Here is a 24,824-nt window from a genome sequence, read left to right as displayed (position 1 = left end):
CCAGGAGCGTGGGGCCAGCCTGGGTGAGAGGCTGATGGCTGTTTGCAAGCTGGCCACAGCCCCTTCAGGATAGGGGTCCCTGCTGGGGTGCCTGGCCAGCCTGGATTAGGGGCTGATGGCTGTTTGCAGGCTGGCCACAACCCGTTCAGGGTGGGGGTCCCCGCTGGGGTGTCTGGCCAGCCCAGGTCAGGGGCTGATGGCTGTTTGCAGGATGGCCACAGCCCCTTCAGGGTGGGGGTCCCCGCTGGGGTGCCTGGCCACCCTGGGTGAGGGGCTGATGGCTGTTTGCAGGATGGCCACAGCTGCCAGCCACCCAAGCTCCCAGTGGAAGCTGCCTGGAAGCAGCTATCTGGGATTTATTTGTCTTCTTTAATTGAAACTTTGTTGCCATGAGCAGAGGCCACAGCCAGCTCAGGGCAGGCGGGAAGCTTGGCTTCCTCCATCACCCAGGCAACCAAGCCTCCTGCTTGCTCCAGCTCCGTGGCTGCTGGCCGCCCTCTTGGTTGGGTTAATTTGCATATATCACTCTGATTGGCTGGTGGGCGTGGCTTAGGACAGAGCAAAGGTACGGTCAATTAGCATCTTTGTCTTTTATTAGTGTGTGTGTGTGTGTGTGTATATATATATATATATATAGTGTCATTGGAAGGTACCTGCTACTTGCCTTCCAATTGCCAGGTAAGGGTATTTTAAACTATACTAAAGGTAGATAACTATTCTTTTATTAGTAATACTAAAATAGTAGATAGGTGATTTTATTTATGTTCACCTACTTAATCCAAATTTATACATACATAATCGCAGCATTGAAAAATTATCAGGAAAGCTTCATCATAAATAAAGTATGAATAATTGGCTTAAGCCATGGCAAATACTTTATACAGACTTGCTACTTAGAAGAACTTTATTTTGTCCTCTTATAGGGTGAGAATATGAACACATAGGAAGTCTCTGGGTTGACTTTACCTTTGTGATATTGCTACATGACATTTGGAAAAAATTCACTTCAGAAACAGGCAAATTCTATAAAGGAATTTCCTCCATTAGAAGCCTTAAGAACAGTAATAAATATCCTAGAAAAGTGGCCATGATATTAACATTATAAGTGGCCTAAAAAGAAGTTTTGTTTCATTTAAATTATCCCCTTCTTCCCTTCCTCTCTTCCTCCCTCCCTCCCTCCTTCCATCCCTCCCTCCCTTCCTCCCTTCCTCCCTTCCTCCATTCCTTCCTTCCATTTTTTTAGCAAATTAATGGCCAACATAGACTGAAGCCAAAATGGGCAGAGGAAACAAAATAGTGGCCCGTTTTCCACAATAGCTTCTATATCCAATACAGAGGACCTGCTATGAACAAGTCACTGTGTTGGGCTTTGTACAGAACATGAAAATGAATGAGACGTATACCTAATCTTAAGATATGTACATTCTAATGAGGTAGATATGTCATGTACACAACTACTATTTATCCAATACGCAAGATAATTTTTGAAGTTTTACCAAAATGTTTTCAAGAAGCAGATTGGACAGTTCACTATTGTATGGGTTGAAATAGGATGAAAGGGGGGAAATTCAAGAAAGTTGAAAATAGGCAGACCATCCCCCCCGCAACATTTCTCACATAATTCCTGTCATTCAAATGTTTGCTGAGATAATCTGTGATGGAGGAAGAGAGGGAGGGAGAGAGGGAAGAAGAGTGTGATGGAGAAGGTTCAGTGTAAGGATAAAATATTGGAGATGAATCTTTGGATCCCAGATAAAATTGATGCGACAGAAGGATGGTAGGATGTTGTAGGCCAGTTGCTGTAGGTCTTTGGGAAATGCCAAGTAAGTTGGGCTACTCAGCTGGGCTGGGCTGGGCTTTAAGGAGGCATGGAACCAGACCATAGAAAGATCATGGACAACATGCAAAGGGGTTTGGGATTTTTTTCTAGTGGTGTCTATGGTTGGGGGTTTCTATACATCCATTTCATTGTAGGACCCTGTTAGGGTCAAGGTTATGATGTGGACAAAGTGGTTCCCTTCTCTGTTGTCTCAGTCTCAAGGTCCTACTCACCTGGCTTGGGTCTCAACTTTCCCCATGCTGCCCTTTGTCTGCTCTACACCTTCCCGCATCCTACCCACTCAGGCAAGGAATGGCCCTTGCTCTGGAAACATGATGTGGGAAGCAGCAAGGGGGCCTGGGGGTGGAAAAAGCATGGGCTGTGGGTTCAGGCAGACATGGTTTCTAAATTCTGGTTTTATCTTTTGGTTAACTGAACCAGTTACTTGCGCTTTCTGAGCTTCAGTTACCTGCAACATTGGGATAATGATCCTGACCTTTTACAAGCATTGAGATAATACTTTACATCCATTGAACTGCCAAAATTTAGAAAGAACAAAAATAATGTTTGCTGATGGAAATACAAATTGTTATAGCCTTTTAGGAAAGCAATTTGGCAATATCTATTAAAAACACATACCCCTCAAAGCATTCCCACTCCTGGAATCTTTCCCATACAAATAAGAGCACTGCTTATAAGGATATATGGGTAAGGAACGTCTGTTGCAGCCTTGTTTGTAGGCAATAAAGTGGAAAGAAAGTTCTTGCTCATCATAGGAGAATGGCTGAATTAACTGCAGTGCATTCACACTATGGAATATTCTGAGAACTTTAAAATGGATGAATTGGATCTACACCAAATGACTCAGAGAGATATCCATAAAGTTTTGCAGTCTCTAACAAAAGAGAATACAGAAAAATGTGTATAATATGATACAATATCTAGAAAATAAACATATATTTAACAATGGTAAAAATTTTGAGCCTATTGTCCGAAAATGTTTAAATGAATTGATTTGCTTTAGTATCTTGTGATGGAGTTGCTATTATCCTTCCTGTTTTATGGATGAGGAAGCTGAGGTGCACAGAGATTAAGCAATTTTCTCAGGGTCACACAGATCAGCTTAGGGATGGAATCTGGACTATGGGAGTTGAAATCAGAGACTAGACTCTGGTCACAGAGTATGTGATCAATTTATACAAAATTTTGTTTATGTGCATATATTCACAAAATGATGCATGAAAGGATGGTCCCAAAATGTGAATGGTAATTATCTTGGGATGCTGTGATTTCATGTTAGTTTACTCTATTCCTTATATTCGCTTTTCATTATTTGAGTTTTCTACAATGAACATTGAAAGGGTTAAAGAGAATAAAATGGGGCAAAGAAAAACTTATTGTACTTAGCAGATATCTTGCAGAAAGCTTGCAGCCTTGAGCACAGCATAGCTCAGATCACCAGAAGACACCTGGCATGGGAGGAACCAAGGATGGGCCAGACCCTGACGTCAGCAGAGCAGCTTGCAGCCAGCAAGGATTAATAAAAACCTATCTCTCCCTGCTCTCTTGCTGATGCCATTCTCCGTCTCAGCCCACCTGCAACCAGGTAATTGGAATAAAATCTTTTTTGCTACATTAAGGCCTCATATCATAGGTGCATGACCCCGGCCCACTCTGAACCTTTCAAACATATATTATTTAAAGAATCAAAAAGGAATGAACTCTATTCATTGTAGAAAAACAAAGACTTGTATGCATTTCTATTTATTAGAATTTTCTTACAGAAATGTTCATGAACACTTACAAAGTTAAAAGGATATTCCTTACCAGTATAAAATTTAAAACTAAAACTAAAGAAAGGACTCAAAATGGAGACTGGGTAAATTATGGATGGTCATTCATAGGAATATACAATAATGTTAGACTGTGAAAATATATGAAAAAATTCATAATCTATTGTTATATTTATAAGACAGTTTCAAAATGGTTTGCATTGCAGAGTAGCCTTAAAAAATCCATGTATGTATGTGGCATCCCAGAAAAACACAGGAAGTTTATATACCAGCATAAATCAAAAAAGAATTAAGAATCCATCCTGAGGTACTGATTATAGTTACACACCAAGATTTATGTAAAACTAGAGGCCCAGTGCACGAAATTTGTGCATGTGGGAGGCGGGTGTTCCTCAGCCTGGCCTGCACCTTCTTGCAATCCTGGACTGCTGGCTCCTAGCTGCTGGCCTGCCTGCCTGCCTGCCTGATCGCCTCTAACCACCTCTGCCTGCCTGATGCCCATAACTGCTCCCCTGCCTACCTGATGCCCCTAACCACTCTGCCTGATTGCCCCTAACTGCTCCCCTGCCTGCCTGATTGCCCTTAACCACCTCTGTCTTGGCCCCTGCTACCATGGCTTAGGATGTCCGGAAGGACATCCGGAATGACGTCCAGAAGGTTGTTTGTCTGGTCTAATTAACATATTATGCTTTTATTAGTATAGATGTTTGCGCTGCATGTCCCTATTATTTGGAATAGAGAGAAAATTGTAAATTACTAAATACTTTAACATTGGGACACTGGCTATGTGAATGGTGGAACAACCATATGATGAAATACTATGCCTCCAATAAAAAATCATGCCTTTGAGGAATATTTCAAGATTTGGGAAAAATGTTCCTGGTATATTGTTAACTAGTAAAACAGAATAAAGATTTGTTTTTAACAATTTAATCCTTAAAGAAAAAATGATTATAGGCTTTTACCTGTTATCCTTTTCTGAATTTATAATTATTTTACAATAAATACATATTATAAACAAAAAATAAATGTTATATTAAAATGGAATAAAACACTATTGTTAATGAGGATTATGTAAGCTTGTAAGTAACAGCTGTGGAGTCACCCTTATGAAGTGGTTCTCGTCTCCCCAACCCCACACTGTCTCTCTCTCCCTCCTGAGTCTCAGGTTACTCTTTATGAAATGAAAAATACATTGTAGCTAAACATAACGCATTATGCATAGGAGACATTCTATATATGTTGGTTCTTTCCCCTTCACTGAACTGCCAATGGGCAGCAACTTTCATTCCACACTTCAGACTCTTTTTTTTTTCTTTCTTTTTTTTTTAAGAGTGTATGGGTAATTTTTGGTTTCTCTTTTTTTATATAATATATTTTTTATTGATTTCAGAGAGGAAGGGAGAGGGAGACAGAAACATCAATGATGAGAGAGAATCATTGATCAGCTGCCTCCTGCACACCCCACACTAGGGATCAAGCCCACAATACGGGCATGTGCCCTGACCAGGAATCATATAGCGACCTCCTGGTTCATAGGTTGATGCTCAAACTGAGCCTCTCCAGGTGGGCCACATTTCAGACTCTTAAAATCCAAAAGACCCAGGGGTTACAGGACACCCACTCCATCAGTGCAGCTCTTGGACAGGGACAGCTTTGTCTCACTTTTGTGGGTAGAGGGGAGGATGCTTAGTAGAGGGGACACCAAGAATAGGAAGAAACATCAGCCCAAAGAAGCCTAAGGGGAATTTCGTGGGTGGGCCAATGTTTTGTTTCTCTCCCAAGATTTAGACAAGGGATAGAGATAGCATTCACAGCCATCTGGAGCCCACCATACTGGTCAAAGCTTACAGCCATGTATGGTTGGGAATATTTATGCTCATCTCTCACACACTCTCCAATCTACTTACTCAGATGTAGCCTCATCCTTTCTCTTTTGTTGTCTTTGGCAAGGCTAACTTTGCTCTCTTTCTCCCTGTTCTATAGAAAATTTGACCGCTAGCAAGTCTTAAACTTAGAGTGAGGGTTAAGAAATCCTTTGCCAGGTGACATTTGACTATATAAATACCAAACAGCAATGGCATGACTTACACAAAGCTCTAAGGAATCCCAGCTTGCTGTGCATGTACCTGAGTATTAATTGATTTTGCCTTTATTAACTAGAGGCCTGGTGCGCGACATTCATCCACGGGGAGAGGGGGTCCCTCCTCAGCCTGACTTGCCCCCTCTCAGGGAGCGGCCTAAGCCAGCAGGTAGACATCCTCTGAGGGGTCCTTAGTGCTGCTGTGGAGGTGGGAGAGGCTGCTACCACCACCTCTGCACTCGCCAGCCATGAGCCTGGCTTCTGGCTGAGTGGCACTCCCCCTGTGGAAGCATACTGACCACCAGAGGGCAGCTCCTGCATTGAGCGTCTACTCCCTGGTGGTTAGTGTGTGTCACAGTGACTGGTCATTCCGCCACTCAGTCTATTTGCATATTAGCCTTCTATTATATAGGATTATATAGGATGAGCATATGATTTGGTCCGGTTGAGCTTCAAATTCAAATTGGGTAGTAAAATACTAAGACAGGAGAATCAAAATGTGTTTAAATAGCTGTCCTCCCCCACCCAAGGTGCCTGGGCCTTGGCTGTGAGTGAGGATGAACTGTTATTATGAGTGTTGAGACAAGTAGAATGAAGAGTTCTCCTTGAATTAAGAAGATTGACTATATTTCAAATAATAACTATATAGTAGTTTCAACCAAAGTGCTTGATATTACTAATATGAATTTTATTCCTGTATTTATACTCCTCTTTTTGTGATTACCTCTATGTTTGATAACTTAAGTAGCCTTAACATTTGTACTCCTGGGTGTTTTTATTTTTTTATTTTTAGGATTTAAAGTATAAACAGTGATTAAATCAATAAATAGAGTATTTTTAAGAGTAGAGGAAGAAATCTCTCAAAAAATAAGTGAAAGCAGTATTTTACAAATAACCTTAGAATTTTTATTAACCTATAGATAATTTCTTAAGCCAGCTTTACCTTGGAGTTCATTTCAATTAAGTCCTGGCTGCCATATCCTGGGCAGGCACCCCTGTGTGATTAGCTTACTCATCAGTATTCTTCCTCCTCACATCTCATCCTCTCAATGCAACTCCTGCCCATCTGAGGGCTGCAATGATCATTGGGAACAGGTGTCTTCAGTCTGTAGCTCACAATCTAGCTATTGTGACATAAGCCAATCAGTAGTGCCTCTTTCTGTCAGCAGCTTGCACTGTTAGCAATTACGTGGGGCACATGGATGATAGGCATCCATTCTAAGTACCCAATGGAAAATATGTCTAGAACATTTGAACAAAATCACTGCGATAGAAGATACCCCCAGAAGACACTTCCTCTTAAAATTATTCAACTTTCACATACCAATTTTAATTTTTTAAAAATCTCAGCTCCCAAACCAAGGCACATGAGCCAGCCCATGTTTTATTTGCTTGTTTTAAGCCTTGCACTCTAGAAGATGCTAGTATCCTGTGGGGTCCAAAGTTATGACAAATGTAAAGCCAGACAAACCAACAAGAAAAGCTGGAAATGACTGATGAGTCTCGAAGGAAAAAGAGAGAGAGAGAGAGAGAGAGAGAGAGAGAGAGAGAAGGGCAGTTCATTAGATTGTTTGTTCCCAACCCAAGAAGAAGACGCTGGGTCAGGATCTGAGTCTGGAAGCAAAGGCAAGAGAGCAAGGGCTCCTTCAGGCTGCTTGGTCAGCAAACATGTTCTGCCTTTTAAATGGGAGAGTTTAATATGCATTTTTATAAGCAATCTTATAACTGCAGAGCTCATAAATAGCCCAATTGTCACCAAGGAGATATACTTCTGCATGAAACTAATAGTGAATATTTGAAATGAATCCCCAACCCTATTAACTTCAACTTGACCTCAATCTTGGGAGATTTCAATGGCAAATTCATTTCTTTTTTTTCATTCTAAGCTACATAATTACCAGTCAAGATAGCAGTCCTAAGCTTTCAACTAATAATCAATTAAAAACAGTGGTACAATGTCCATACAGAAGGCCAAGAGACATATGAAAAAATGCTCAAAGTTACTGATCATCAAATATATGCAAATTAAAACAACAATGACGTATCACCTCACTCCTGTAAGAATGGCTGTCATCAACAAATGAACAAATGACAAATGCTGGCGAGGATGTGGAGGGAAGGGAACCCTAATACAATGCTGGTGAGAATAGTGCAGCCACTATAGAAAACAGTATGAAGTTTCCTCAAAAAAATAAAAAATAAAAAAGGAACTGCCATTTGATCCAATGATTCCACTTCTAGGAATATATCCTAAGAAACTCAACACACCAATGAGAAAGAATATATGCACCCTTATGTTCAAAGCAGCACAATTTAGACTGATGAATCTCAGAGGGAAGGCGGGGGTGGCCCAGTTGGGAGAGATTAACTGGGAAATTTACATGCATATATGCATAGCCCATGGACATAGACAATAGTGTGATGAAGGTCTGGGAAGGGTGGGTGCAAGGTGGAGGGGGTCGATAGGAAAAAAAGTAGGAACATCTGTAATACTTTCAACAATAAAGATAAATTAAAAACAAAAACAGTGGTACATGCTGTTTCAAGAAGGAAAAGACAAATATTATAGCCTATATGCTCTATTTGTAGTGGTTTACATGCTAATGGGGATTTTGAAACACTTTTCCCTAGATCAAGAGGTTAATGAGTATTGAAAATGTATTGCAGTAAAATCCTTAAAACTTCACAATTAGTCATTATTAGGGAACTGCATTTGTAATATATGGCAGAACTCTTTGGAGTTGCCACCATTACAAATTTCATGTAGAAAAAAAAAATCCTAAAAGCATTCTGAGAAATTGATCCTGGCATGAGCAATTAATGGTGTGGGATCCTGAAAGCATCAAGAAACATCACAAACATTGTGTTTCTATAAAGGTGTGATATCTCCAAACCAAACGACTCAACAGGCAAACACCTCAGCTTCACAAACTTACATTAGGTTCTTGTTTCCTAAACTGCCATCCAACTTCATGACATTTACAAGAAAAGGCTTTCACAGCTACATGATTGGAATGTCCAAAATGATTTACTTAGGAGGAACATCACTTTCTGTCTCTTCGCTCTGACTTGGTCAGGCTTATTTCTCTGTCTAAAATGATCTTGAGTTTCTTATCTGAACCTATGTGACTATCTGACATTATTTGTATTTTTAGATATACCAAGTGATGAGGGATAAATATATCAGATAAAACCGGGAATGTCAGAACACATATCTGAGTAGATGAAGGGAGTTGCTAAGGGATTCATTTTAAAAGTGGCAATGAACAAGATAAGGGCCATTGAAATAACAGTGTAGGGGATGGTGTTGGGCCACCCAGATCCCCCTTCAGGAATGAGGAACTTATTTTCCCAGCTGCAGGCAGCCCTCACCTATCTCAAACCCCCTCAGTACATAGGAAACCTCATTTAGAAAAGCTCATTTACCAGGCAAATGAAATGAATGATGCAAATAGCTGTTTAACCTATGCCGCCATCTTGGTTCTCCTCTAGCCAATCCAGGACAACTTTAATTTTCTAAACACCAGTTCAAGGCATTTAGAAATTATGCTAGTATCAATTGTCAAGTATGGGTTTATTTTCATAACACTCCAAACTAAAGAAATGCACTGAGCATATCTATCCGAAAGTCTCAAGTAGATCACCAGATGTCCATTTGTACAACTACAACAGAAGGATTTTTCAGTAGTTACCGGTGACAGATATAAAATAATACTGCCTTTTTAAGGTGAAGGGATTAAGAACTGCAAATTGGTAGTTACAAAATAGTCACAGGGATATAAAAGACAGCCTAGGGAATATACTCAGTAATATTGTAATAACTGTAAGTGCCAGGTGGGTACTTAAAATATCAAGGGGAGCACTTTGTAAAGTATAGATTGTCTAACCACTCTGCTGTACACCTGATACTAACACAAAATAATACTGAATATAAACTGTAATTGAAAAATAAAATTTGAAAACTACATACCAAAAAATAAATAAAATAATGTTACCTTTTTGTGTGGGGAAAGACAAATGTTACCTTGAGTCAGGAGGGAAAGAAAAGATTATGGACCCGGCGACATAGAAGCATGAATGTCTCCACTACTTCTCCCTCAAATTTTCTCCTATAATCTAAGTCAACTTTTTTCTTCTTTTGGAGATACTTGGGTCAGCAACATTTCCTCATAGTAACTGTCCATAGAATGAGGAATGATGCTCTTGCCAAAGATTTATTTCTAAGGATCCTTTTCAAGCTTCTTCCTTCTTATGTCTGGATAATGAAGCTCTCTGGTAGGTGGATCCCAAAAGCCACCCTTTTAACTTATTCCTGAAGAGTAGCCATAAACAGCAGAAATGCCTAATTCTGTTTAAACATCTTTAAACATAGTTTCTCCAATCATTCTCTTGTTTCACAAAGCTACTTTTCAGAGGAACCAATGTAAATGCACATGTAAATTCTAAGAAGCAGATATGGAATAAAGCAGAGTGGGTGAGATACTTTATTGAAATAGAGATGCTTAAAGAGAATTAGATAAGATTTTGCTTGCTGCATCATTTTTCCATATATAGCAAACTCAAATGGCCTCCTAAGCGATTTTGATTTTTAGATGTAGTAGGAGCCTCTTACCTTCGTCTTTACAGACTTCAGCGGCCTCTTCTGAAGCGGGGCTGTGCACAGTAGCAGCACTGACGCCATCTACAAAGCAGACAAGGAAAACACCAGCTCAGAGTTAATGCTGCTAAGCAGAGCCTCACTGCCAGCATACCCGCCCTCCCCCCCCGGACCACAGGAATATGAACCTGTTTCATGCTCTCATACACTGAACAGTCTTTGAAGCGGTTAGTGGTTTGTGATTCCCTCTTATAATTAATGAAACAGAAACCTTCACAAAAGGTTAAGACAGAGCCCAATGAACTACAAACTATTTTTTGGCAAATGATGCTGTTTGTTGGTACTATTGTACCTTGGCATTTTGCTTCTTCCCCACCTCTAGTGGAATGGCACACATTTTTCTTAAAACGGATTGTCGAGGAAAGGATGCTCTTGCGAGTTTCCACAAAGTGCTTTCATGTGTGTGCTTTTCAGATCTGGTTTTCTTAGCACCTCTGCGCCGTAGTGCCAGGCTGTGAACCTGCAGGGGGCACTTTGAAGGCTGGCAGCACAGACCCCGGAGAAGGGGATCCCAGGTAGGAAAGCACCACAAGCCACTGGGAGATTTCACGTCACCCACGCGCAGACCAGGGAGAAGGAACTTGGAGGTCCCTGCGCCCCTTAAAGCAGCAATTAACTTCCTCAGAGCCTATCTGTCTTCTCGGTACATGGGCACCCCAGTGATTCCACTCACATGTGGCTTCCAGGGTAATAGACAATTAACTTACTAACATGAAACTGGTAGATTTAAGACATGAAACATTATCAAAAGCATTTGAAATGTTTAATGCTTGACAACTGGAAAAGAAATAGTACATATTATTTTCATGCAGTAACAGGGCCTTTAAACTAAAACGTTATACATGCATGGCGACTGACACGCATTTGAAGGCAAATCCCATACTTTCTAGCATATGTCTTGTCCATAATATTATATGACTATTACTTTTAGGTCATGTCTCTATTGGAACAGAGATTAACAATTTTAGTAGGGGGATAATAGGAAATAATGAATCATTTTCTTTTGTTAAGTGACCATTTCCTATTTAATAAAGAAAGAATAAACTATTAACCTTGAGGTCACATCTTCCCATTTCTTTATTTCTCTTCATGGCAAAACTCCCTTAAAAGAGATGTCTGTAATATACTTCCTCGGTGCACAGACTCTCCACAACCCACTCCAACTGGCTTCCATGCTGCCCAGGAATTCTCTCACAAAATGTGGCGGTAACCTCCCTTTGCCGAAGCCAATGGCTATTCCCCTTATCTTACTTGATTTCTCAGTAGCATTCCTTTACTCTGTTCTTTCTGAAACACTTTCTCGTTGTGGCTGCTCCTTCTCCCCTGTTGCCACAGATCTACATGTAACAGTGTCCCAGGGCCCACTGATTCCTTTACTCATGTTCTTTCTAGTGAATCTTATTCAGTCTCATGCTTTTAAATATAATTTATATGCCAGTGACTCTCAAAACCATATCTCTGGCCCAGAGCTCTCCCTAGAAATCCAGACTTCTATATCTGACTGGGGTTTTTGACATTCCTTTGGGCTAAGAGTTCTCTCAAATTTACCATGGCTAAAACTGAGCTATTTAACTTTCTCAGCAAAAGCTGTTCCCTATGGCCAATCCTCCACATATTGTATAGGTAAGTGGTACCATCATCCCATAATTAACTAGTGTTAAAAACCTAGGCCTTGTCCGGCTGGCTTTGCTCAGTGGTTGAGCATCGACCTATGAAGCAGGAGGCCACACTTCAATTCCCGGTCAGGGCACATGCCCAGGTTGTGGGTTCGATCCCCAGTGTGGGGCATGCAGGAGGCAGCTGATCAATGATTTTCTTTCATCATTGATGTTTCTATCTCTCTCTCCCTCTCCCTTCCTCTCTGAACTCAATAAAAATATTAAAAACAACAACAAACCTAGGACTTTCCTCTTCCCCCATTTCCCACCTCCAACCTATCAGGATAACCTATTGCCTTTGTCTCTAGAATGTAACACAAACCAGTCCATTTTTGTCTCCAGTTGCAGAAACCACCATCATTGCTTTCCTATGGTACCTTCTAACTGTTCTCATGTTGGCTCTTTAGACCATTTTAACTCACAGCCAAAGCAAGCTTATTCTATACATATATACATAACCATGGACACATACAATAGTGTGGTGAAGGCCTGTGGGGTGCGTAGGGTAGAGTGGGTCAGTGGGGGAAAAAGAGGGGGCATCTGTAATACTTTTAACAGTAAAGATAAATTTAAAATTAAAAAAGTAAATGGAACAAAAACAAAAAGTAAAATAAAACATAGCTTATGTCTTTCCTCTTCTTAAAAACTACCATTGGCTTCTCTTTGTAGTTCTAATAAAATCAAATCTCATACAGTCAGAAGTAATCTGGAACTATGACCTCTTACCAGATTTCACACCACACTCCTCTAGTCCACCATGCTCCAGCTATCCCACCTTCTTTCAGCAACATGCCAACCCAAACTGGCCTAGAGGCATTTGCATTACCCATTCCCTCCATTTTAAAGGACTTTCATCATCTCATCACTTAGATCTCATGTTTACCTTTTCAATTTAATTTTAAAATGTATCTTTACTGTTGAAAGTATTACAGATGCCCCCCTTCCCCACCCATTCGTTCCCCTCTTCCCTGTCCCGCTCTCTCCCCAGGCCTTCACAGTATTCCTTCTACATTTCCTCATTTCTCTGCAAGGCATCTGTCACTATCTTACACCTTCTGGTTGTTTATTATTTTCGGACCTCCCCATCAGAATATCAGCTTTGAGCGTTCAGGGATAGTGTCTTTATAGTTCACTGCTGTGTCCCAGTGTCCAGACAGCGTCTGTGAATGACTGAGGAATATAATATCCACAACTTTGATTTAGTCTGATTAAGATAACAGTGAGAACGGATGGGTTATGCTAGTTAGAGATTGTGGGGTTTTTTCCTTGATGTGGAAGAAGCCTGCAGAATTGTATAATCAAAATTGAAGTTGGAAATTATATTGAATGAAAAGCAGGTGTTTTTAGTTTAGAAGAATAACTGTAGGTCAAAGGGCTTTAATAACCAGAACCACATCTTCAGTTCCTCTGCACTTAGATTGGGAGACTATGAAATGAACAGAGTGGGCATAGCAACATGTGTTGGCACTGGCCAGGGTTGCAGATGAACCCTGCCACTGGGCCCCAGGCCAGCCCGCCGGCTCATTTGGAAGAGCAAGAGGAGCCCCTCAGGTGTGCATTTAGGAGTGCTTTTTCACATTGAGAGGTTCCCATATTGTGGTAATGACACTATTGATCCAAGAGGTAGAGAAGAGGGATTACATTTTACTTGCCTGCTAACAGGCAAGATGATCCCAAATAAAGAAGCTGCCTGTTCTCAATTGCTTAAGGGGGAAATGGTAAATAAATAAAACACAGGTAAATGTGTGCACGTATATACGGGTGTGTGTGTGCATATGTGTGTGTAAACAGGAATAGGAAAATTCTATGTTGATCAAGACAATTTGAGACGGAGCAGTGAGTGAAAAAACCTGTGAATCCTCAGCATTCAGAGGATGGCCTCAGCTGTCAGCAGTTGGCTGACTAATATTTATCAGCCCAAACAGTCAAAATGGTGACAGCTTTTCACATAAGACTCATCTTCCATGGAGCATAATGATGTGTGGGTCGGGAGCTGGGTGGGGGCGTGAATAACAACAGTTTGCTGTATCAGAATTCATTTCATTGCACGCACTGCATCTCAGCAGAGGGAGCCCACTGACCCCATCGCAGCTGCGCAAGGTCCCTGCTGCCTTGCTTCAGTGCTTTCTCTGATTGGCCTTCCTCAATTCCATCTTCCAGGTCAATAATAAAAGCCTCCAGTTCTCTTGCTAAAGTTCCAAGGTTAATGTAGGAAGTTTCCATTGCAAAACTTATCCCACCACCTGGTTTATTTCCAAGATTTCAGCAGAGGGCCCAGGATGTGCCTGGCACACATTAGATAGAGCCACTATTTCAAAAATGCACCCCCCGCCCCCCTCCACCCCAGCACCACGGGCTCATGAAAACTGGGAGAATGACCTGCAAACTAGAGAAGAGGGTATTTTAGTCTGGGCGCTTGTGTTGATTGCTGCATAATTGTGTCTATTGTTTTTAAAGGAGAGCGCGCCTGAGTACAAAATGGGTAGAAAAGAGATGATACCTTGAAGGTGATCACAATCTCTTTGGAGTCTTTTGAACATTTTTTAAATGTTCAGTTTGTAATCTACGGTTGAAGATCTGTAAACATTCAATTGATACATCTGTTCTGTGGTGAACAGAGGGGATGTCAAGAAGCCTTCGGATCTCACTTCAGCTTTGTGTGTGGGGTGGTCAGGCTCAGCGACGCGACCTCCCACAACACGCAGAGAAATAACCAGACAGGTGGCTCTTCAAAATGTCATGCAAAACAGTAAAGAACACTCCACTCATTGTGGAGGGGAAGGCTCTCACTTCATTCCTTTAAACATTTTTCATTTCTTTCTTCCCCCCGCCCAAATCACCTCTGCTCATTTAAACCTGCCCTAAATCAGCCACGCTCTGACTTGACACTGCAACCTCTGCTCATCCCTCTTCGATCTCTGCTAAGCAAGCTGTAATTACATGGAAGAAAAATGGAATCGGCGAATGAGACATGACAATGTCCCCTTCTGAGAGGAAGCCCTGTGACTCTGAGTTAATAGAGTTGGTGGCTTCCTGAGGGAGACCTGAATGAAAGTGAAGTTAAAAAAGTAGAAGCATTTTCAGAAAACAGTACTGAGTAAAGTCATTGTTCACCTCTGTGGATGAGGCCTAGGAGACTCTTCAAAAGAAATCTGAGCCCACCTGCTTCTTGGCTCGGCCCTTCCATTTCTTCCACGCTTGGCTTTTCCTCTGGACCGTTCTCATCTTTCAAGAAAACCACAGAGGGAAAACATTACATCAACTCAACTTATAAAATATCTCTTTATGGCTAATATGCAGCACTGAAATTAATTGTAACCAATGTAGCATGACTCCCCATAAAGCAAGGCAGAGAGATGAATCAGAGGTATGAAACAGAAAAATTACCTACATAAAAAGGTGCATTTATACTCCTCCCTTCCACACGATTTGCTTGATGAGATGTTGAACTGCAGTAAACAAAATTCACTCAGCAGTTCTAGTAACATCTCTCTTCTCGCACAGCATTTCCCAAAATGCAATACAGATTTTAAATCCAATCTTTTCTCCCTTGACTCAAGCAATATACACTGTGTAAGAAAACTTGGTTAAGTTTCTATGCCCTTTATTTTCCTGTTTGAAATATATTGTAAAAATATCTATTTTTATTTAACATATACATCAAAGCCTAACATATCTACGCTATGAAATATTTTGTCTTGAACAAATTATGATGGTCCAGTTTATGCTATCACACATAAATCCTTGAAAAATAAATAACTGGGCAGCTGCAATGATGGCTATCCACTAGAAACTAACATTTTCTTTAAGCTTAAAATATATAATATATTTCTCTGAATTTATGTTAGAAAAACAAACTTTTCAAAGGCAAATAAAGGCATATTTTATAACTCATTACTGGGAGGCTTTCCAAGTCTCTTTTAGTTTGGAAAATTTTTTTAATGATAAATTTATATAAAGACACAGAAACAAAATATAAAACATGTAGTTAAAGTACAGAAAACAGAGACGCAGACACTACCAGCATACATTACTGTATCCTTTGTCTATCGGGAAGTGGAATCTCTCTTCCCTTACCTTGAATCCGGACTGGTGCTGTAACTTAGACCAATGAAACATGGAGGTGATGTAGGCCCTCTGAGCGAAGGGCACTGAGAGCTAGTAGCATCCACTTTCTCCCTTTGGGAAGCCAGCTGTCATGCTGTAAAGACACACGGGCTAGCCTACCAAATAGAGAGAGTGAAGGGCCACAGGGCAGAGCACCAAGGAGCCAGACCTATGAGTGAAGCCTTCTTATAGCCTCTAACCCAGCCCAGCTGCCAGCTGAATGCAGCTGAAATGAGGGCCTCAGCCAAAGACACAAGGAGCAGAAGAATCACCCAGCTGAGCCCTGTTAAAATTCCTGACCCGCAGCCAGGCCCAGATCACTTAACCTTGTTTTGTTGGAGTGCTTTGACCCACCATCTGCTATTACTATTAACTCTTCATCCAGAGGCAAGAGGATCGTGAATTTTCCCCAGAAATCTCAACTAGCAGAGCTAAAACAAGAGCCTCAGAGAAGCAATGGGAAACATTTTCCCAAGCAGCGCTGTAAAATAACAGTGAAGAGAGTTGCAAGTGGGAAAACATTCAGAATTGACCTGGATGAAAGGAAAAGTTTATAATAGAATGACAAAAGTAAATGAATAAAAAGAGTGACACTCAGTGGGGAAGAAATGCTATCATTGGATACTTGAGTATGGGTAGAATCACCTCTGCCTTGCATTGGAGGACAACTTAGGGGACACCGTCAAACTTTTAATATGAGGATCTGGGGCAGCTCTGTAGCTACCTAAATCCAATGTTCTCCATCGCATTTTTACAATGACCACGTGATGATATGACATTTTCTCTCTGGCTCTCTGAGTGGGCTACGGCATTGGCTTTTGTCCTGGGAAGGAAACAGCCACCCCAGCTGCTCTTGCTCCCTTAATGAGGCAAGTTAGTGCAGGAGCACGTTTCAAAACATAGGTCAGTATGTCCCCTCTTCCTCTCATCAAACAGGCTGAGTCAAAGAGGAAAAATCTGCCAACTTATCTGTCTCACTCAACAGACAGGCTTTTTAACACGAACTTCACCATAGGCTTGAAGTTTACAGTGACAGGTTGGCTTTAAAATTAGTCTAGTTACCACATCTCCTAAGGAGTGTGGGTAAAACACTTTCTTGTGAAGAGAGGAAGGGAGAGAGAACAATTAAGTCATAGGAAAGTGAGAAATTGGTTCCAGCAGTTCTAAATTCATGAAAAGTAAATTCATGGGCAGACCCCCGAGTCAACACAAACCAGTCTGGCTGTCTTCCTAGTCTATTGTTAGTGAGTTTTTACCTTTATCCTCCATGCCCTCTCATTCCCTCATGTAGCCACTGAGTGGCATGCTTTTGTTTTCCACTTTGAGTCTTGGCCAAACAGTGTTCTGGTTACAGCATTTCTGCCTTTGGGCAGAAAACTCAAGAGACACTTTGCATGTTTATCAGGGAGAACATGCATCCTAGAAGAATGCTGGATTTGTCATTGGAGTCACATGCCCTCAAATGAAAAGAGTCAGGGATACTGCTTTCACCAATTTGCAAAGACATGCATCTGCAAATCCAGCAGGGGGACCCAGTTTAGAAGTCTTGTTTTCAAAACCCATTTGATGCATTTTTGGGCAATTAGCTTAGCATTCATTTCACTCTTTTAAAAGGACAGTTTGGCTGCCTTATAACTTTCCATCCATTTTAAATGCCTCAAATGGGTGAGTTCTTAGTGAAACAGTGGGTTTCTACTGGTAGGAAAAAAGAATCTCATTACACAGTTACCCCTAAGGATTTTATAAGGACAAGCTTTCTTTTTTCAGCCTTGTCTGTCTAGTTATCTTCACAGGAAGCACATAAACAATAAAGCTGAGTGGAGTGGGGAATCTAAATGTTTGGTTTTTAGAAGGGTTTAAAAGGCATATAATAGCCCTGGTTGGTTTGGCCCCGTGGATAGAGCGTCAGCCTATGGACTGAAAGGTCTCGGGTTCAATTCTGATCGAGCCTGGGTTGTGGGCTCAATCCCCAGTAAGGGGCATGCAGGAGGCAGCCAATCAATGATTCTCTCTCATCATTTATTTTTCTATCTCTCCCTTCCTCTCTGAAATTTAAAAAAAAAAAAAAGGTGTATAATAAATGTGAAGAAATACATGAGAGTAACATACTATTTTGTTAGCTAAAAAAGAAAGTCCTAGAGGAGCTGAATTCTCTGTTAATACACCAAAAGGTGATTATTTACTTCAGAACATAAATTTCCACGGCATTGACGTGTCACATGATGCTTTATTTTCCTATGCTCAAGACCACAGTGACCTGTGAGAATTCTAGGGGTGGCATTATTTTTGTTTCTCCAATATTAACACTTCTCACAATTTCAACCCATATATATTGAGCATATACTATATGCAAGATATATCCGAAATTTTATAAAAATAAAAATGAGAGACTCCTGCTATAAAGTGAATTCATGTAAGTGGAAGGAATATACCACTGTTTGGAAGCTAAGTATGCAGTCCATGTGTCATTCTATATAGAAAAGTTTTGCAAGAGCAACATCTCAATGTCATGGCCACAGATTACTTTCCTGATATCTGTAGTTCCTTTTGTGAACTGTGTGTGGGTTGGGAAGTAAATCAGAGCAAATCCCTCCTTACAGCTGCGGAAACAACCTGCTGCTTGCTGCTTGCTGCCTGCTGGCGCACTGTTGCCATTTCTTACAAAACTCCCGAGATTTCTGGACATGGACAGAGCACAGGCCAATCAAACACTGTGGATTGCAAATTGGATTATAGACTCCAATTCTTCAGTCTCCTGCAATGTATTATACATCTCAGTGTCCTCCCACTGTAGGCAGAGAATACTTCCCACTCCATTGATGTTGGACTTGACCCCAAGTGACTTGATTTGACTAATGAAATATTAGTGGGCATGATGTGAGCAAGGGGCTTAAATGTGCTGCATAATTGAACCTGGTGCTTGTGCTTCTGACACTTGCTGTGATAAGAAATGCCCTTTAGCACTGGTTTAAAGAAGAGGAGAAATATTATGGCGCAGATTTCAACCTGAGCCACAGTTTGGAGTTAAGCCCAGACAACTCACACCTTGAAAATGTGCTGCCCAACAGAGCACTACCTACATCAACTGAGCATAGCCAACCTGCACCACCTGTGATCATGAGAATAGATGTTTTTGTGGTAAGGCACTGCATTTTGGGGTGATTTGTCACACAGTATCATTGTAAAATAGCTGATCAATACAAATACTATAATATTATTTTTTCTCAAGGCAGGAGGGCTCAAAGATTTTTTTTAATTAGAACTTTTTATTTATAAAAATTTAGTCTTTAATTTTGTATTTTGACAACCAGCTACATTTTCATCTGTCATATTTTAAAACTCGCTAGAGGATACACACTTGAAAAATAAATGTACCTTATGTAAGGGGAGCATGCTGTCAAAGAGGATGTACTGCCAACCGTGATGTTTATATTTTATTTGATAGAGCCTTGTAGGCAGCAAGATACTAGCTAACATTTATTGAATATTAGTTATGTTCTACTCGGTGTCTACATGCTTTGAAATGATTATCAAATTTAATTCTGAGAACTCAATGAGGTTGACATCATTATTATCCACGTTTCATGAATATGGAAACGAAAGTGCAGTGATGTTAAGTAACGTGCCTAAGGGCCCACTGCTAGCAGGTGCTGGCAGCTGGATTTCAACTCAACCAGCTGATGCCAGCACCCAATATTGCTTCCTTGGAAATGTAACTAATATTTGTGTATGGGTAAGATATTTTCATTATCGGTCAGCAAAAATGTGGGAAAATGATAATATGAAAATAGCAGAAGAACTACACTATAGTCTCATATAGATTAACACAGAACACTGAGAATATGGAGAATTGACCTCTTCTGACACTTAAACCAAGTGGGTGCAATGCTGTAACTCCAGACTTATTTCTTTAATGCTAAAGGTATTTTTATTTGGGCATAATTTTAAACAACAGAAAGTTACAAGAAACTTTGTTTTCCTGAACCATTTGAGAGCAAATTTGGGACGTAATCAACCCCTAATCACCCCTATCAGCCTTGAATACTTTAGTATATTTTCTACAAACAAGGACATTCTCTTCCATAACTATGGTGCAAACAAGTTTGAACAATTTCCAATAATATCTTTTATAGCAACCGGGGATCACACACTGCATTTAGCTGTCATGTCTCTTTAGTCCCCTTTAATCTGAAACAGTCAAGCTTCCCCATCCCTAGCCAAGCTCTGTGCTGGGTATTTTGCATCTCTTTCACCCGCCCCCTTCAATGTGAACACCGACCTTGCTAAACTCTACCTTATGGCTTTAAGAAAAAAGGAAAGGAAGGAAGAAAGGAAGGGGGGAGGAGAGGCAGAAGGAGGGAAGGAAGGGAGGGAAGAAAGAGGAAAGAGGGAAGGAGGGAAAAGAGGAAGGAAGGAAGGGAAGAAGGGAAGGGAGGGAAGGGAGGGAAGGGAAGGAAGGAGGGATCAGGGAAGGTTAGTTTGAAACATTGTGTTCTGGAACTCATCAGCTGATTGAGTAATTTTAATAGATTCATCTTCGGAAAGTAAGTTCCTGAGTTGGCTGCCTCATTATTCTCATGCCTCACATGACCCTTTAAGTGCAATTACCATGACATTGTAACAGTTCTCTGAGTTGGACTTTTATCTACATTTTTAGAGATGAAGAAATCAAGGTTGCAGAGTGTCAAGTTCCCTGAAGTCCCACAATTAGTAGCAGAGCTGGGATTTAACCTCAGATCCAGATATGCCAAAGCCTGAGGTCTCTCTTTCTTGCCTTAAACATTTCTGTGACCTCTTCTGACCCTTGAGAGCTAAATTGTAAGAGAGATGCCCTCGCTGTTCCTGTGTTGTCCTCAGTACCCAGCACAGTCCTAAAATCCTTGGGGTCATAGGACTGAGAAAGAACTGTCATTTTCCCCTAAGCAGTAATTATTATTTTTTTGCTTGAAACATATTGTCGTTCTCGATGTAGAAAAAGCACCTGGTGTCTATTGAGCCTCTGGTTGAACCTCATTAAATGGTGGATTAGTTTTAAAATGTCACATCTCTTTGATCACACATAATGGCTCCTAAAAGTCAAATGTAGTGATGTTCAGGGAGCACACGGAGTTCAAGTCCATCTGCTTTCATCACCCCTGGGCCAGCCTCCATCCCTCTCTCCTGGGTTGTGATAATGACTCCAATCATGCTTTCCTCCTTCAGCTCTGTCCTCAAAGTCTATTCTCAACTAAGAAGCTAAATTGTTTGTCTTGAAATGTTAGTCAAATCATACCATTTCCCTGCCAAATGCTCTAAAAACCTAAAGGCATCAAGGCCCTATGTGCTGGAGACTTCTATTGTTTTCCTGCCCTGACCTCTTTCTAGACTCCTCCCACTTCCTCTGCTCCAGCTGCACTAGGCTAGGGTGCTATTCCTCCAGCACACTAGGTCTCTGCTTTCCTGATCTTTCTACCGCCCATACCCCTGCCTGGAGTGCTTTCCCCAGGTCCTTCAAGTCTGGGCTCACCTGTCCCCTTTCCAATTAGGTCTCATCTCCCCATTCACACCCACTCCATTCTTCTTATCCTAATCTACTTTTTATTTTTGTCACCCCGCCCCCCCCCACTATCACCTTCCATAGAATTTAGATAGGTATTATAGTCATTGTTCCTGTCTGTCTGTTCCCATTTGAGTGTAAATGTCTCCAAGGCAAGCATCTTTGTTTATGTCATTACTTGATTGATGTCTCCTAAGTACTTAGAAGGGCCATATGGTAGGTGTTCAATAATATTTGTGAATTAATGAAATATGCTCTTCCCGTACTTGGCCTTATATGGCTACCTCACAAATCAATCAGGAAGAAAAAAAGAGAAATTATCTTCTAGTCAAGTCTATTAGACATATACTCATGGAATATAGATTACTTATGAAATACAAGGTTCATCTGATGTGTGAGACAGACATAGAACCCAGGCTCTTGTTATGCTATATCTATCACCATTTTGTGTTCTTTTTTAAAAAAATATATATTTTATTGAATTTTTACAGAGAGGGAGGGAGAGGGATAGAGAGTTAGAAACAATGATGAAAGAGAAACATCGATCAGCTGCCTCCCGCACACCTCCTTCTGGGAATGTGCCCGCAACCAAGGTACATGCCCTTGACCGGAATAGAACCTGTGATCCTTCAGTCAGCAGGCCGACTCTCTATCCACTGAGGCAAGCCGGTCAGGGCAACCATTTTGTGTTCTTACTGGGGCAGTTAGTTAAGAGAAGGAATCCCTTCCCCAGGCTAGTGAATATTATCTGTGAACTTGTTATAAAATAGTTATCCAGACTAGAGAGACTGAATACCTCTTAAGAAGATAGTACCTCTTAAGAAGATAGTGGGGCATGGATAGTCAGTTGGCGGGAATGCTGAGCAGTGCTGTCCTGGTTGCCAGAACCAGTTCTACTCAGAATAAAATCAAATGGTATTACAATCATGCCCCATTCACAGAGAGAATGTAAGACGTACAAGTTGATCTTCAATTATGGGGCAGAGAAGACAATCATCTTGGTCTTGTATTTTTCTAGGAATGTCCCCAAACAGCATACTTGTCCAGCAAAGGGAAGAGGAAATCATTGAACCTGATGTTTTCAAGAATACATATTTGTCAGGGGAGACCTAAGTGTGACACATGTTGAGAAAAGGACACATATGAGAGAAGAACATGCAACTGTCCCTTCTCGATATTTTGTATGAATGTAGGTAGAGTGCCAAGTGTTCAATAAGGCACTCAACAAATGCCTGCTGAGGGGCTGAACTCGGCAGATTTCCCTACTGAAGGTGTGACCCTGGGCTACTAAAACTTGCTGTGGCATATCTTGGTTAAAAATAGCACAGGACAATACCCCAAAGAGCTATTTTAAATACCACACATACCCTCTTAATAGGTAACATATGGTTCTCCCATATGGCATGTTAATACAAGTACTTTTACTCTGATACAGTTAGTTTTAATCCAAGGATTTCCAAATAGTTTACAAACACTGTTCATTAGCACGGTCATCCCTGGGGAAGGTGCAGAGCCTCACAGAGACACAAAGCATCCTGCTTACAATCAATAACCATTATGGAATGACAATAATAAGAAATATATTAATATGGCATTTTTTTTTATTATGGAATCAACAAATGGGAATCAAGCAGCTTTCCCAAAGACCTTCAATGACTTCATGGTGTAAGTAGGGCCAGGAATCAACTTATGGCGATGCTTATGGCTATTCTACTAGTTGACCTATGTTGGTGAATTGGCCATGGATTACACTAGTTTTCAGGTGTGCACATAACCTCAAGTCTATACATAAATGGGAAAATTATGGTGTGGTAGAGTAGAATAAAGTTAGTATAGTAGAATTACAGTGGGGTTTCTTTGAGCTCTCTCACTGTCTTAAACACAATGACAACTGTGTGTTATCGTTAACTTTAAGCCCTAAAATATCTCTTTCTCTGTATTGTCATTTATGTTTCTGAATTGAGATAACTGGTATGTCTACTAATTTGTTTAAAACAGGCACAAATTGTGCTCGATGCAGATGTTAAATCTGAACTGGCAAGAAGAAACATTGTTTTGCTTTTTTTGTTGAAGAATAGAAAGTATATTAAAAATGTTCTTTGAGTCATTCAAAGAGGAATCATTCCAGAAATAAAATCAAAAGCTCTTCGGTATCTCTGTCATCAATTAATGTTTGCTGAGTACCTACAAAGGTCAATATTGTGGAGAGGGAATACATTAGCGTGTTCAGAAGACAAAAGGCCTTCCCTTTAGGAGTTGACAAAACGAAGATGGATGGAGTGGTTTCATGAGAGGCACGATGTAAAATTGAGGCTAAAGACAATTACACAGAGGAAAATAGAAAATTTTATCTCATTTCTGTAGATCTGAATAAATGGTGGGTATTTGAGCTAAATTAAAGGAGGAATATCTAAGTAAGTGCTTCCGTTGCTTTATCCACATTGCTCTTCCGGAAATCACTGGTTAAGGATGTATCTGTAGGGGGTACAGGTGCCCTCAGGGAGGGGTCATTCAATACATGAACATCTGAAGTTGCAAGCAGCCCCACATTATCATAGGAAGTAAAAATCTTAATCTTTGTGTTTCTATCCTGTATCCTCTTTGAAATAGTTGCTCCTTTAGTGTGGAAACATGCTGGTTTAAGTGGTGAAATAAATATTTTAAGATTCTGGTTTGGAATTTTGAAGTTTAGGATGAAATCAATGTATGGGTTTTCCACAATTCAGTATGAATGCTTTACAAAATTGTTCCCTTACTCAAATTATCACCCTATAGAGGATGAAAACTGACAAGCATTCCTAAGTGTACTATCAACTATAAAAACAACAGTGCTTTCTATTAGTCTTTTATCTATCTTTTAAAAAGGCAGAAATCTAATAATGGTTTTATTTCACCAAATGTTTACTTAATAGCTATTTGAAATTGTACCAGAATAAATTTCAACATATTATTCCATTTATTTCACGTGAAAATAATTCATAATGGCAGAAACCACACACCTTTGAGCAGAGAGAGCATGTTTTATTCATGTGAAAATTTAGTTCTGGGAAACTGCCTTCCCTGGGACCCAGTGCTTTCTGTCTGGAGGAATGTGGAGCAGTGTTTCTCAGACTTCTCAGTGCATCAGCACCCCTTTGGGGTGGGGGTGGGGTAGTTAAAATAGAACTGGGT

At 40.6% G+C, this 24,824-nt stretch overlaps 1 protein-coding gene across 1 annotated transcript in view; it reads right to left on the bottom strand.

Annotated features, from left to right (window-relative positions):
* MACROD2 (MACRO domain containing 2) overlaps window positions 1–24,824 on the bottom strand; it is a 1,283,682-nt gene that overhangs the window by 113,178 nt on the left and 1,145,680 nt on the right. Inside the window, exons 8-9 of the mRNA XM_015560286.1 lie at window positions 15,173–15,235; window positions 10,308–10,376 (exon numbers count right to left, since the gene is read on the bottom strand). Coding sequence (XP_015415772.1) covers window positions 10,308–10,376; window positions 15,173–15,235 — 132 coding nt within the window. The remainder of the gene's footprint in view (window positions 1–10,307; window positions 10,377–15,172; window positions 15,236–24,824) is intronic.

The sequence above is a fragment of the Myotis davidii genome, unplaced genomic scaffold (genome assembly GCF_000327345.1).
Source record: "Myotis davidii unplaced genomic scaffold, ASM32734v1 scaffold32, whole genome shotgun sequence".
Taxonomy (NCBI): domain Eukaryota; kingdom Metazoa; phylum Chordata; class Mammalia; order Chiroptera; family Vespertilionidae; genus Myotis; species Myotis davidii.
The sequence above is the reverse complement of the archived record's forward strand: the minus strand, read 5'-3'. Positions and strand labels throughout refer to the sequence as shown.